Consider the following 14099-nt stretch of genomic DNA (forward strand, 5'->3'; position numbering starts at 1 on the left):
ATTTATTCTATCACTAAATATGCACAATTACTGATATAGATTGTTTTTCTAGGTTGTTAAAATGCTTGAGAAATTTGTGAAGCTTGGAATTGATCCTCCTAAGGGTGTACCTAGGCTATAGTCCTCGGAGGACGGGTAAAACACTTGTTGCTAGAGTAGTGGCTAATTAGAATTAAACAATTTGAAGTTAAATTAACAGCTTGTTTTTTATTTTTTTGAAAGGTAAATTAACTGCTTGTTAAGATGACAGAAAGATAAATGAACGATTAATACCATTATAATTAATTCCAACCAACTTGGACAATAGGGGCACCGTTTCATGCGGATGCCATAAACACCAATTTTCAGGATCTCTTCCAATTTCTTTTAATAATTTGAGATTTTAAATTGTTAAATCTCGGCCCTTCTTTGAATCTAAATTGTTAACAACTCATATTGTGCCAATTGTCAACATGAAATAAATAGGAAATAAATGCTAAAAGAATTCAAAAACCGTTGACGTTGCAGCAGGGGGCCTTGGAGAGGGCATTTTTGTCTCTATTTTCATGAGTTTATTTTTTTGAATTCCTTTAACATTTATTTCACATTTATTTCATGTTGACAACAGACACAATATAAGCTGTTAAATTCAAAGAAGGACTGAGATTTAACAATTTGATATCTCAAATTGTCAAAGGGAATTTGAGAGGAATTTGAGAGGATCGTGATCAGTAGAAAACTCCTTGTTTGGATAAGGATTGTCTTAATTTTAAACAAAATAGGTATTATTTATTTTATAATCAAATTTAAAATTAGTGCATTTAACGATATATATAATTTTACATTATTTAAAATTTTTTAAAAATGTACCATCATTAACTTTAGTCTTTATATATACCATTAAATATAACAATTTGAAATCCAGTCCAAAAAGTAAATATTTTTCACTTAATTTGAAATGGATAGATCCTATTCGATCATTTATTGTTTGGACTACCAGATGTTTTGGTTTTAGTGAGCTCTTAATAATTGAAAAAAATGATGCACTCAATTTCAAATAATTTCAACCAACTCCATCAATAAAGGCAATAATGAAGGTACCTTTTCACGTGGTTGCCATAAAGGCGTGTAGAAAGCTAGTCCTTATGGCTTATCCCATCTGCCCATTGTGGTTGTTGGCCACCACACATTCAATGCGTTTTTTATTTTTTTTTGAAAGAAAATAATGAAAAATATGATTTTTGTATTTTTATTTTTTTTAAAAAAAATTGTCTATCCCCTTAAGAATACCTATTCCACTAATTTTTTTTTTTTAGAGAAATAGTTATTCGCTTTAAAGAGAATAATTATTTCTATGAGAATAGTTATTTTTAAGAATAGGCCCATATTAACAAAAAGAATGGCTAAACAAATGATTAGTCATTCTATTTTATGGGCTTATTCTGTGAACCAAATGGGTCATAAATTGATTAGCCATATTATCAATTAAAAATGAGATATTAGAAAAACTTGAATATTAAACTTAATAAGTGATTTTGTATATCAAAAAAGAGAAGATTTTTTTTTTAAAAAAAAAAATTAATATCATTTAATTAATATTTAAATTTTTAAAAAAATACCTCACTTAAACTTTTTTCCTTAAACCATAAAAAATATTGGGCCTTGCCAACTGTTACTATTAATCGTTGTACTAGCTCATAAATATATGCTCCTATATGCCAAACACCATTTCTTTATTGGGATCGCCAAATAGGGCTGGCAAAACGGGTCACCCGACACGACCCGTTAGGACCCGTGACCCGTTTAGCCTAGACCCAGACACGACCAGTTTATATTAATGGGTCGGGGCTCCATACACGACACGAACACAGTAATTTCATGGGTCACCCGACACGACCCGTGAAACCCGTTTAACATAATGGGTTGAATCGGGTCAACACGACCTGTTTGACCCTTTTTAAAATATATATATATATATATATATATATATATATATATATATATATATATATATATATATATATATATATCTCTGCAAACATATATTACGAAAAAAAAAATAAAAAAATCACCCTACTTAAAGTCTTAAACTCAGAGAATAAATGTAAAATCAATACAACAATCGAATGCAGTCAGAATGAAAATCAGCTATAAGTTTGTCATTGAAAGTTAGAGAACCATGTCATCCAATTACTCAGAAAAACTGCAGGCAGAGTATTGTCAAGATTTAAGTGAAAATCATCAAGCTCGAATATTTGACTAAGAATCAGGTTATTAGCTGAATAAAAAAAAAAAAAGCAAAAAATAATAACTTTCTTTGATTTTTACCAAGAAATTCAAGATTATATACCATGCATGATCAACTGAATTTCAGCTATGTTGTATATATGGTTGAATTTATCTTTAGTAAAATGGCGTAAAATATTATTATACACTCATAATTAGCACCATATAGAGACCTAATTCATTGCCAAAATCATAAATGCTTCTGAATTTTTTGGGAAAAAAAAAAAAAGAAAATAGAAAAACCCAATGTATGAGAAGTAAACTTTTTTCCCATGGGAATGAAAAGCAAGTAAATTCTAAAGCAGAGAGATTAAACCATCAACAAACCTGGTAGAGAATTGCAGCGTCTTGGTTCACTCCTTCGCTCCCTTGCTTAGAGCACAGAGAGCCAAGGCCCAAGACCAAGATTTCCATTGGAAAAATTACTTCCTTCTAAGAACATCACTTTTTCACGGCGAGTCTCCTGCGACGCAACTGATGCGCATATTCCCATTGCAGATGAAAAATATTTGCTCTGTTTTCTTTCCACTTATGGCAAAATTAACATGTAGATTGCTGAAGAAGAAGAGGCGGTGTTGTTGAAGACCAAAGAGAGAGAGCGTCTCTACATCGAGTGGGTCTAGCGAGAGGAAGAAGAAGAGGGGGTGGCGGCCGTGGTGGCGCAGCGTTGAAGAAGAGGGGGCGGGGCGGCGCGGTGTGAAGGAGAAAGAAAAGAAAATCGAAGAAGTGAAGGAGTTAGGGCAACCTAATCAGACTAATCCCATTTCCTTTTTCTTTTTTCTTTTTTTCTTTTTTTAATAATATATATATATATATAAAATTAAAATTAAAATTAAAAAGGAAAAAAAAAAAAGAAGAAGAAGAAGAGGTAATCGTGTCCAGCGGGTCACCCGCGGGTGACCTGCGACCCGACCCACCAAATTGAGATAAACGGGTCATAAACGGGTCTACTCGTTTATGACCCAAACCCGTTTAAGGTAGACCCAAACACGCTAATTTTGTGTCGTGTCAAAATTGCCGACTCTATCGCCAATGGTCAAAGCCTCAAAGGAATCATGTAAGTATTTCAACATTTAAGATTAATATACATTTAAGAGAGCGACCCAAGATAAGTCTACCAGTAATTATCAAGCTAACAATGTAATAAAGGGCTTGAAGTTACCACAATTAAGAACCAATTTTATCTTGGGTAAAACTTTTATTTCCAACCGTAAAAATGAAATAAATTATTGTTGGAATCTATTTTGGTGGTAACTTCAATAAGGGATTTTGATCTTTCATTTGATTCTACTAATGAAATGACCCTTACTGACCCACTTTTGTAGCCTTTTGGTCACTAAAAGTAGAAAAGATGGTGGGAAGTAAAGACTTAAATAGATCATGATCCTCTATAGTTATTTGTCTAAATTTGAGAGAATTCATACAGGTAATTATAAGATATCACTTATAGGACCTACCTGATCAGATAAGTCGTTGAACAACTCTATTTATTTGGTCAGGTGAGTTCCATAAGTAGTCTCCTCTTACAATCACATGTCTAAATTCTTTTAAATTTGAAAAAATAATTATAAAATATCCTAATTTAACTTAAATCCTAAGCCGGCCTTCGATGCAATAAAAAGTTAAAAACTGCACTGACTAACAAAGAAAATTATTTGATTTACTAATTCTCTGACTAGGTTCAATACTTCATCTCTCTAACACAATCTCTCATTTTTTACACTCTTTAAGAAAAAAATAAAATAAAATAATGGTAGTAAAATAACGGTAGTAATTATATTCTTATCCTCCGAAATTGACCTGACCTTTAAAATTATTATTGAATTTGAAATGAATTACTATTTTTACAAATCACATCAATTTAAAAAGAATAAAAAGATAGTACCTATATTATTCCTTAAAAAAAAAATTAAAAGGCAAAAGGCAATATATACAATGGCTGCATAAGCTTACGATCTGCTTTACCCACAAGATGCGGAAACCCACGCAAGAAGAAAAATCCAATTCTAACGTGTGCGGTAAATTAATAATAGAAGTGCAATTTGCAACTCGGCTAAGTTGCATGTGAAGTCTAGATTTAAATAAATTTTGACAGTTGAAAAAATTATATTACAATTTTATTTTTTTTTTTGGTTTTTTCAAAAGTTCATATTTAATATATTCTAAAGTTTTTTTATGAGAAAGAGAGAGCAAAATTAAATTTAGACCGTTGAAAAAACTGCAAAAAATGTACTGTATTTTATTTTTACAAGGTGCATCTCCAGCAGTTTAGGTAAAATGTTCATACTAGCAAATTTAGCTTTATATTGTTAACATTTTTTTTTGGAAAGTTTACATTTTTTTATGGCATTGTCTCTTAACTGCCTCTCCTCTCGGTATTGTTCAAATGTGTCGTAATTTAATTTGTGGCAGGATAGTCTTCTTTGGGCAAATTGTCCAATTCATCTTAAAATGAATTAGACTTATCAGTTTCAAGTCAAGGATCAAATTGTAATCTTTTTCTAGTTACTTCCCCTCTCTCAATTTTCAAGAAGTATCTGGTAGCTTTGGTACTTTCTTTATTAATAATAGAGATGTACTCACTCTTCTTGTTGCAGAGCCAGATGGCGTCTAAATCATAAATAAATTTGAGATGATCATAATTGAATTTTGATCTAATTGTGATTTTAAAAATCACATAACATTTGAAATGACACAGAGAGAATTCTAGTATTTCTTATAGAATTACTCAATAACATATGTGTTTACCAAGCCTCTTGTTTCTACTCGGTTTCTTACTCTTCACTTGAAACTTAACGTGCGTTCCTTACGGTTAAGTTTAAGGGGGATGTTGAGATAGTATTTGATCATACAGATCTCGCTTGCAGAAGTATATGATGACAATTAAGCTTCTCAATAAAGACTATGATCAAGATACCATTCATACGGTAGGAGAAGTTGTACAGTTGAAGATAATAATTGCACAACGTACACATGGAAGACAAATACATTAGAAGATATATAGGTGGATAAGAGAGGAATATTTGTTATCATTCAACATTATAATAGAAGTTGTATGGTTGTATGGTTGTTATATAGGTAGACAGGAGAGGCGGCAATTACGTCTGTGTTTTGCTTTTTGGTAGATGATGATGATGATGTCGTTTCTATAAAAATGCTATTATCAAATTAATCTTGGCCGTCTAAATTTTAAGACAAGATCGAAATGGTTCTTCTCCACAAAGAGCACATGATCAACATGTACGTGAATGAAATAAATTAATGATATGTACATGTACGTGCAGGGATGTAGCCAGACAGTTTAATGGGAGGGGGTTAAATAATTTTTTTCTTAAGTAGGAGTTAAAGTATATATATAAAGGCAAATTTTAAGTAAATTAAACATATAAAACCCAGTTTTGATATTTTTATTATTTCATTCAAATTAAAAATCAATTAGCAAAAGTGAAAAGAGTTTTTGGAAAAAAAAAAAAAGTAAAGAAAACCGCTGTCCAAAGATTCAAAAAAATAAAAAATAAAATTAAAAAATGTCTCAGTTATTTTTTTCACACATTCTTAAGAAATTGAGCTTGGTCAAGCGACTCAAGCTTGTGACTCCTCAAATCCACACATATCTTCTTCCAATACACTACTTTATTAAACCATTTTCGTTTACTTTAAACAAAACATCTATAACTTTGTAAAGATCTTTTCATTGTTACCTTCTCAAACATGTCTAAAGGAAAAAGTTTTGACAATAAAACTATCATTCCAAATGAAATGAAACCAATTGAAAAGATGATAAAAGGGAAGGGGCAAGGGGCGAAAAAAAATTCTTGCTAGGGGCCAACAGGCCAAAAAAACCTTAATTTGATTCATCTAAAACAAAACCCCTACCTTAATTTAATTTAATTTTTTTTTTTACCTTAGTTTTTTTTTTTCTTAAGAGTTGGGGGGGGGGGGTGGTCCACCCCCCCTCTCTCCGTCATTGTGTACGTGTGTGGTTGGTAAGTGCATTTATAGATATATAAATAGGTTTACCCATATTTGTACGGGTGCTTTTAAGTGCAATCGTTTTTTTTTTTTGTTATGAGCGAAACAAATATCTAGCTACTTAATGGATGCCAAACAATACTATATTTACAAACCAACATACCTCACAAATTCGACAACGAAATTATCTACGATCCTTGCTTAAGATCGTCACAGTTATCATTGATCACCATTAACGTACTACTCTAGATCTCTCTGTCTCTCCCATTTCTTTTCCATGGAGTTGGAAAGCATGCCCCAGTTTCTTGAGAACAAGACTATTTTAGTCACTGGTGCTACTGGCTTTCTAGCAAAAGGTACGTAACGTGTAAATATATATATATACCTCTGAACCTCTTTCTTTCTGCATGTGTACGTGTGTATCTGTTCGATCTAAGAGATGATTTTATTTTTACTCCGCAACTTGCTTGAATCTATCCGTGCACGCAGCTTTTGTGGAGAAAATACTGAGAGTGCAACCAAATGTCAAAAGGCTTTATCTTCTCATAAGAGCTTCAGATGTTGCGTCTGCCACAGAACGCTTGCATAATGAGGTATATATCCCATTTTCTTTTTTCTCTGCAAGAAAGTACTAAATGCAAACAACTATGGGTGGTGTATAGGAAGATTCACACTCACACACATATTATATATATATATATATATATATATATATACACACACACACGCTTAACAACCTCACTCATATATGAGTGTATATAGGGCCGACTCGATATATTTTGAAGCCAAATGTGACAAATTTAAGTGATATATATATATATATATATATATATATATATATATATATTACTATTAATATTCTATTTTTTATTTAGAAATGATTCTTCTCGTTTTTTAGAATGCAAAATTACTATTTAAGTTTTTATATTCAAGTTTTTCTAACATTTCATTTCAATTGATAATATGACTAATCCAATATTTAATAATAGGTAGGATTTTATCAATAAAATAAATTTTAAAAATAGAAAAATAAAACCTGATTTGTCAAATGAATTATTTCCAATTCACTTTAATATTTATGATAGGATTATCTAACACTTTCAACCTGCACAAGGAAATATATATTAGTTCTTTTGCCAATCCATACATGTATGATCCAATTGGCAGTTGAGATCAAAATCTATTGATGTCCCTTTAAATTTTGATTGAAATTTTGGCTGCTCAATGCTAATCCCAAGGCCCAAAAAATCTTTACTCACGACGTAATTGAATATTATTATTATTTTCATTATCTCCATTATTCCAAAAAATAGGACGTTTAAAGTCGGAGAATAAGTTTTATTTAAAAATTTCTTTAATATTATTTGAAATCTTCTATTTTTATTTTTTATTTTTTTAACTTTTAATAATTATTTCCCAGGTCATTGGAAAGGATTTATTTAGAGTTGTTCGGGAGAAGTGGGGTGTGAATCTAGATTCATTTATATCTGAAAAGATTATCGCGGTTCCGGGTGATGTCTCTTATGAGAATTTGGGAGTCGAAGATTGTAAACGAAGAAAGGATATGTGCAAAGAGATAGACATCATCCTAAATTCTGCCGCTACCACAGACTTTGATGAAAGGTAGTAAACAACGGATCCGGCTTCCATGCGGTAGTAAAAACTACTACATGGATGCTGTGAAATTTTGTATGTTTTACATTTTGCCACATCTTAAACAAGCAATTAATTCTATTCCATGTTTATTTGGCTATTTTAGATTGATTCACCACTCTCGTCACTCGCTATCTATTTTTGTAGGAGGTAAACATTAGATATAAAGGCCTCAACTTATAATGCAAACCCATATCAATTTTTTTTTTTTTTTTTTAAACATACAAACTGGGTATGAAAAGTTGCAAAACCCCGATAAAATGGAATTCTCCTTACCCAGTTGAAGATCGAAAACAAACACAAAAGAACGCAAAATAAAAACAAACAAAACCCATAGAAAAGAAGGAATTCACCCATAATCCAAACCCATTAACCAATTTTCTTTTTTTTTTTTTCTTTTTTTTTTTTTTTTAAATACGAACGGGGTAAGAAAAGTTACAAAACCCAGATAAAATGGAACACAAGTGGCAACTTACCTCCATTGCCATGGGCAAGACCAAACAAAAGAGTTGAAAGTTGCGGCCTTTATATTTGGTGCTTATCTCCTACAGAAATAGAGAGAGAGAGAGAGAGACGAGAGTAGTGAATCAATCTAAAATAGCCAAAAAAAAGTGGAATATAATTAATTGCTTGTCTAAGACGTGGTAAAATGTAGACCATACAAAATGTCACAGCATCCATGCAGTAGTTTTTACTACCGCATGGAAGCCGGATCCGTAAACAACAACCATTTTGGTATTTTAAAATAATAATAGATTCATAGAAAATGATACAAAAATAAAAGAATGAATCCCCAATTGCAAGGGATCACTGTCCTTTTTTGAATTTCGTTAGAACATAAATTAGTTACAATCTGGTTAATTTGTACTTATTCATATAAATTAGTTTAATAAAGTAACATGTATTTTTAAGCATATATGTGAGAAGCTCAAGAGCACATGCTTTTTTATTAATTAATTCCCTATAAAAAAACTAAAATTGAGAAACATATGCTATTAAAAAAACATGTATTTTTTGTAAGACAAGGAGCATTTACAATTTGTTTGACTGGGTCTATTCTCTTTCCTAAGTATTCTATCAATTAAATTGAGTTGAACCTTATTGAATCCAGCAAAACTTCAATTGAGTTGGATTGAACTGTAATTAATCAGCCCAATTATGAAAGCAACCAATTTTTTGAAAAAATGTTTTTATTTTATAACAACCAATCAAAAATTCATATTAAATAAATACACGATTTAGATTATTTAATGCATACCTTAAGTTAATAAGTGAATAAGTTATGTTAAAATATAGGAGAAAGTTCACGTACCCCTAAAAGTTGAAATTACCACTTAATTGATAATGTCTTCTCCAAATTTTTAATTGGGACAATGTTCTTCCTAAACTATCAAAAAATTGTCAATGTCCCCATAAAGCAGCAAAAAGACAAAAATGACTTTACAATTTTTTTCAATAAGACAAAAATACCCCCATAAATTTATTTTTTTAAAAAAAAAAAAAATTTTAAAAAACTAATTTTTATTTTTTTTGAAAAACACTTTTTATTTTTATTTTTTAATTTTTTCAAAAAAAAAATTATTATTTAAATAAAAAAAAAAACTTTTTACCTTTTCTTTCAATTTTTAAATTTGACTACCCCCGGTTGTTATGTATATTTTTTTTATTAATTGTATTTTCGTTATTGGCGAACATTGACAATTTTTTCTAGTTTGGAGGGCGGGGGGGGTGGGGTTTGTAAAAACACACAATAGGGGAACATTGTCCAAATTAAAAGTTTATGTGGATATTGTCAATTAGATAGTAGTTTGAGGGGGTTATGTAGACTTTACTCTAATATATATATATATATATATATATATATATAAAAATATGTTTATGATCGATTAGATTGATTGAATTAGTTTACCAGTTTCAATTTTTAAAACAATATTGTTTAATTAATAATTGTTCATAAACTAGAGATGAGATGATTTGAATTATTATTATTTTCTTTTTCATTCTCTTAGATATGACGTGGCACTGGGCATCAATACATTTGGCGCTTTGCATGTTTCGGGCTTTGCCAGGAATTGTATCAACTTAAAAGCTCTCCTCCATGTATCAACCGGTTTGTCGACATAAATTTTGCCTTGCTTATTTCTTACATGCACTGAATCTGTTTTGTATTAAAGTTTTTTTTACTTAACCAAAAATAGAAAAAAGAAAAAGGGAGGATTAAAGTTCTTGTGAAGTAAGATTGTACAAGCGGTTAACAGTTATTGGTAAAGAGTGCAGTATTTTCAATTGACAGCGCCGGCGATGATTGATGTTGTTTTTCAAATTCAGCCTATGTGTGCGGCGAAAAGAAGGGGCGCATACTAGAGAGGCCATTTCAAATGGGAGAGACGCTCAATGGAACCTCAAGATTAGATATCAAAGCAGAGAAAGAAGTTGCGGAGGAGTACCTAAACAAACTGCGACTACTAGGTGCCACTGACACAGCCATCACATCCGCCATGAAGGATCTTGGAATTAAAAGGTTTTTATGATCGATTCTAACCAAATAATTAATTTTTTTTTTTTTATTTTTTTTTATTTTTAAGTTATACTTCAAGAAAAATTACAAATAGTAATAGTCCCACTGAAACATCTTGTGCGAGAAAATGGTCGTGCACTCCAAAATGTTGTCACTCATAAGTACTTATCAACGACGACTTTTTGGTCGTTTGTTGATGCTTTAGTCGCTAAAGACCTATTCTCCTGTAGTGAAAAGTTCGTCAATAACATACAAATGACATAATATTAATTAATAGTCTCTTTCTTCCGTGCATAGTTGATTACTTGCTTTTTGGCATTTTTTTTTTGATTTATTTTGTTATTTATTTTATTAACTGCAAGGGCAAAACTATTTGGATGGCCAAACACCTATGTCTATACAAAGGCAATGGGAGAGATGCTCTTAGGACGCTTTAGAGAGAACCTGCCCCTTGTTATCATACGTCCCACCATGATATCCAGTACTTACAAAGAGCCATTTTCTGGTTGGATTGAAGGCGTGAGGTAGTAATATATAATTTAACATATAATTATATATATAGTAGCTACAATTTTTAGAAAAGATCAAATATTGTTTAGTAATCAACAAGAGTAGATCAAAGAAAAAAAAGAAAGAATTGGTTCGTTCTTTCTTTTTTCACACTTAATTCATCATTGTTTACTTGTTACAGAACCTTTGACGGCGTAATTGTTGCCTACGGTAAAGGGAAATTGAAATGCTTTCTTGGCCATCGTGAGACAATCTTAGATATAGTGAGTTATATTCATTCTTTGCTGTATATGCAAGTAAATTTACACGCACATCTATTCGTAATTGCTTCTACGTACGCTTGTTTTTGTCCATATATATATATATATATATATATATTTTGCTAATTAAGTAAGCTTCCAGAATTTAACTTTAAAACTCATGCAGATACCAGCAGATATGGTGGTAAATTGTATGATTGTGGCCATGGTGGCTTGTGCAAATCAGTCTTCTGAGATCATCCTTCATGTGGGGTCTTCTTGGAGAAATCCAATAAAATTTTCAAGTTCTAGAAATTACATCCGTCGGTACTTCACTGAAAATCCGTTGGTTAGTAAAAATGGAAAATCAATCAAAGTCGGCAAGGGGATAGTGTTGAACAGTATGGCTAGTTTTCGTGCATACATGGTTATTCGATACATACTTCCACTCAAGGTTTGTCTAAGTCTAATCCCATAACCAAAATTATGTACGAAAAATGAAAGCTTTATTAGTGTTTGTTTAGTTGTTTTCAGTAACACTTTTCTATTTTTAATTTTTTTTTAAAAAAAAAAAAAGAAAAAAAGAAAAAAAGAAAAAAAGAAAAAAAGAAAAAAAAGAGATAGTGTAAAAGCATTGGGAAAGCAGCTTATTTATACAGACCACCAAAGTCAAAATAATATGTTTTTAGCCTCTTTTCAGCTTAAACTAAAATTATTGAAAAATATCATAATAAGAAAGCTCTTATGAATGGGGTTAAGCATGGTAATCAACCTGATATGTCAAAGGAAAATACATTTATTTTTGTCCAAGAAAATGTGGTAAGACCTTAATCCTGGTATCACATTGTAGCAAATTTCTGTTAAAACCGATTTTGCTTTTGAGAAAGCGACTAATTGCAAGAGTTTTAAGTTCACAAGTGTACGTTCTCCTCTTATTTTCTAGGTATTTGAGATAGTGAATGCAGTGATTTGCCAATACAAGTATAAGGATATGATTATTGATCTTAAGAAGAGGATAAAGTCAGGGATGCGATTGGCTGAACTTTACAAACCATATGTGTTCTTTACTGGCAGGTATTTACGACTTATTTTGGGGCTTAAACAATTTACCAATTGTTCTTTCATTGTATCCAATGATAATAAGCTTTTCATTTCCATACAGATTTGACGACTCCAACACAGAAAAGCTACGAATGGCGACAAGTGAGAGTGGTGTCGATGCACATTTATTTGGCTTTGATCCCATGTGCATTGACTGGGAAGACTACCTTTTGAATACTCATATTCCTGGCCTCAAAAAGTACGCATTGAAATGATAACTTGAAGGATTCGATGTTTTCACTACGCATGATGTGTTATGTTTAGAAACTTCATTGAACTGTATTAGTTAATTACTTACTGTTGCATAAAATAAATGAAATTAAAATTCCTTGAAGTGTATTAGTTATTGTTGTGTAAAATAAACAAATTGAAGAATGCCAGGTTGAGGTTCCCTATTCCTACGAATATTTGAGCTGCTCTAGCCTATCTGAACCTAACCCATGTTCAGATCTAGCCAAACAGGTATAGGATTCTTCAAGCTTGCGTTGTTTTGTGGAAGATGATCATCGAAAGTCGTCCCAATGTGACGGTCCAAGAGTTTCTTTACTGGCTATCAATTGGACCCTTAGGGTGGTTGAGTCTGTAAAAGCCCATGAGACTAACTCACTCTCAAAAGACGCCTTTAGATATGAGACCATGACTTATAAAGTCCTCAGGTCATGTATCTCTTGGCGATGTGGGACACTTTAACATGCTTCTCTTACGTGTGACAACTTTGGCCAAACAAGTGTTTAACATTGAGAGGGAAAGACCAATCATCGTCCAAGGAACTTGTTCTGATACCATGTAAAAGTTTATGGGTCTAACTCACTCTTAAAAGACGCCTTGAGAGAGGAGGGTGTCCATGACTTATAAAACCCCCAGGTCATATATTTTTTGGCGATGTGAGATACTTTAACAGAGAATTGCATGATTACAGGGATTGTGTATTTCCTATTAATGTTGCATGCAGATTTGGGATCACAACAGCACTACTTTCCTTATGTTGTTGTGATGCTTTCCTTTCTTGTAGGATGTACGCAACTGTGTCATGATTCCTTGTTGCATGATTAGCGTGATGCAAGGTTGACAGCTTTGCTACTGTAATGGAATGATGCGTAGGTTCATAGGAGGCTACATAGGTAAGACTTGCCTTGTTGGGAGGTGCTGCATGGGGAAGGCCTTCCATATTGAGCTCGGATGAGGTGTTTACACTAACAGAGTCTAGGTCTTTCAGCCGCACAAGGCCAGGAGGGCTCTAGTCAACCTTTTGGTCCACTGTAGCAAGAAGTAGGGGTTCAGAAAGTTTGTCTTCATCTCCAAAGACGGTTGGGAGTTTTGCCAATGGGACGAGAGCCTGTTCGATGAAATAATGGGAATCAACTGCCAATGGGCCACTCCCGATATGGATGCAATAGCTGAGCCCAAGTTAAACAACGAAGAGTTGCGAAAGGTCGAAAACTTGATGGGTGGTCACCGTATCAGGCCACTAAAGACAAGAGGAGTAGCTGTAGGATGTAAGACGTACGTAGTAATAACTCCAGTAGTCCATATTGAGGATTACTTTGTGTACTTCGAGACCTCTAAAGGCTAGATTATCGTGGCGACCCTTAAAAGAAATCTCTGCCCTTGGGGCTAACGAGGCATGAAAACAATGCTGCTCAGGAGTTCTGGGAGTTGGCTGGCCAAGAAGCATTAGCTACTTTTAAAGGGAATGCTTGAGGGCGACTTGCATCCAAAGAAGAAGGCTTAGTCCGACAAGCGGGCGACACAACTGGACCAGAGCAAGCTAGCAGATTGTTGCTCCCTCCTTTGAAGATTCGAGGATAAACTTTGCTGAAAAGCTCGCAACGTGGCCGAGC

At 32.5% G+C, this 14099-nt stretch overlaps 1 protein-coding gene and 1 pseudogene across 2 annotated transcripts; one reads left to right on the plus strand and one right to left on the minus strand.

Annotated features, from left to right (window-relative positions):
* The window catches only part of LOC133876719 (proteinaceous RNase P 2-like), a 102242-nt pseudogene that overhangs the window by 8144 nt on the left and 79999 nt on the right, over positions 1 to 14099 (minus strand).
* Positions 6380 to 12608, plus strand: LOC133878205 (fatty acyl-CoA reductase 3-like). 2 transcript variants are annotated; one of them, XM_062316730.1, is made up of 10 exons: positions 6381 to 6593; positions 6727 to 6830; positions 7658 to 7860; positions 9900 to 10000; positions 10219 to 10411; positions 10771 to 10932; positions 11100 to 11181; positions 11345 to 11611; positions 12101 to 12231; positions 12320 to 12604. In XM_062316730.1, the coding sequence occupies exons 1-10, from the start codon at positions 6515 to 6517 to the stop codon at positions 12471 to 12473; spliced, it is 1476 nt and encodes a 491-aa protein (XP_062172714.1). In that variant the 5' UTR covers positions 6381 to 6514; the 3' UTR covers positions 12474 to 12604. The 2 variants fall into 2 exon arrangements, with proteins under 2 accessions (XP_062172715.1, XP_062172714.1); XM_062316731.1 differs by lacking the exon at positions 11345 to 11611 and having other exon boundaries at positions 6380 to 6593; positions 12320 to 12608.

Source organism: Alnus glutinosa, chromosome 9 (genome assembly GCF_958979055.1).
Source record: "Alnus glutinosa chromosome 9, dhAlnGlut1.1, whole genome shotgun sequence".
NCBI lineage: Eukaryota > Viridiplantae > Streptophyta > Magnoliopsida > Fagales > Betulaceae > Alnus > Alnus glutinosa.

Excerpts from the sequence above, each read along its gene's own strand:
- LOC133878205 (XM_062316730.1), top strand. The coding sequence starts at position 6,515 with ATGGAGTTGGAAAGCATGCCCCAGTTTCTTGAGAACAAGACTATTTTA. Across the intron at positions 6,594-6,726 it reads TACTGGCTTTCTAGCAAAAG|CTTTTGTGGAGAAAATACTG; the intron begins GTACGTAACGTG and ends CCGTGCACGCAG. Across the intron at positions 10,412-10,770 it reads AAGGATCTTGGAATTAAAAG|GGCAAAACTATTTGGATGGC; the intron begins GTTTTTATGATC and ends ATTAACTGCAAG.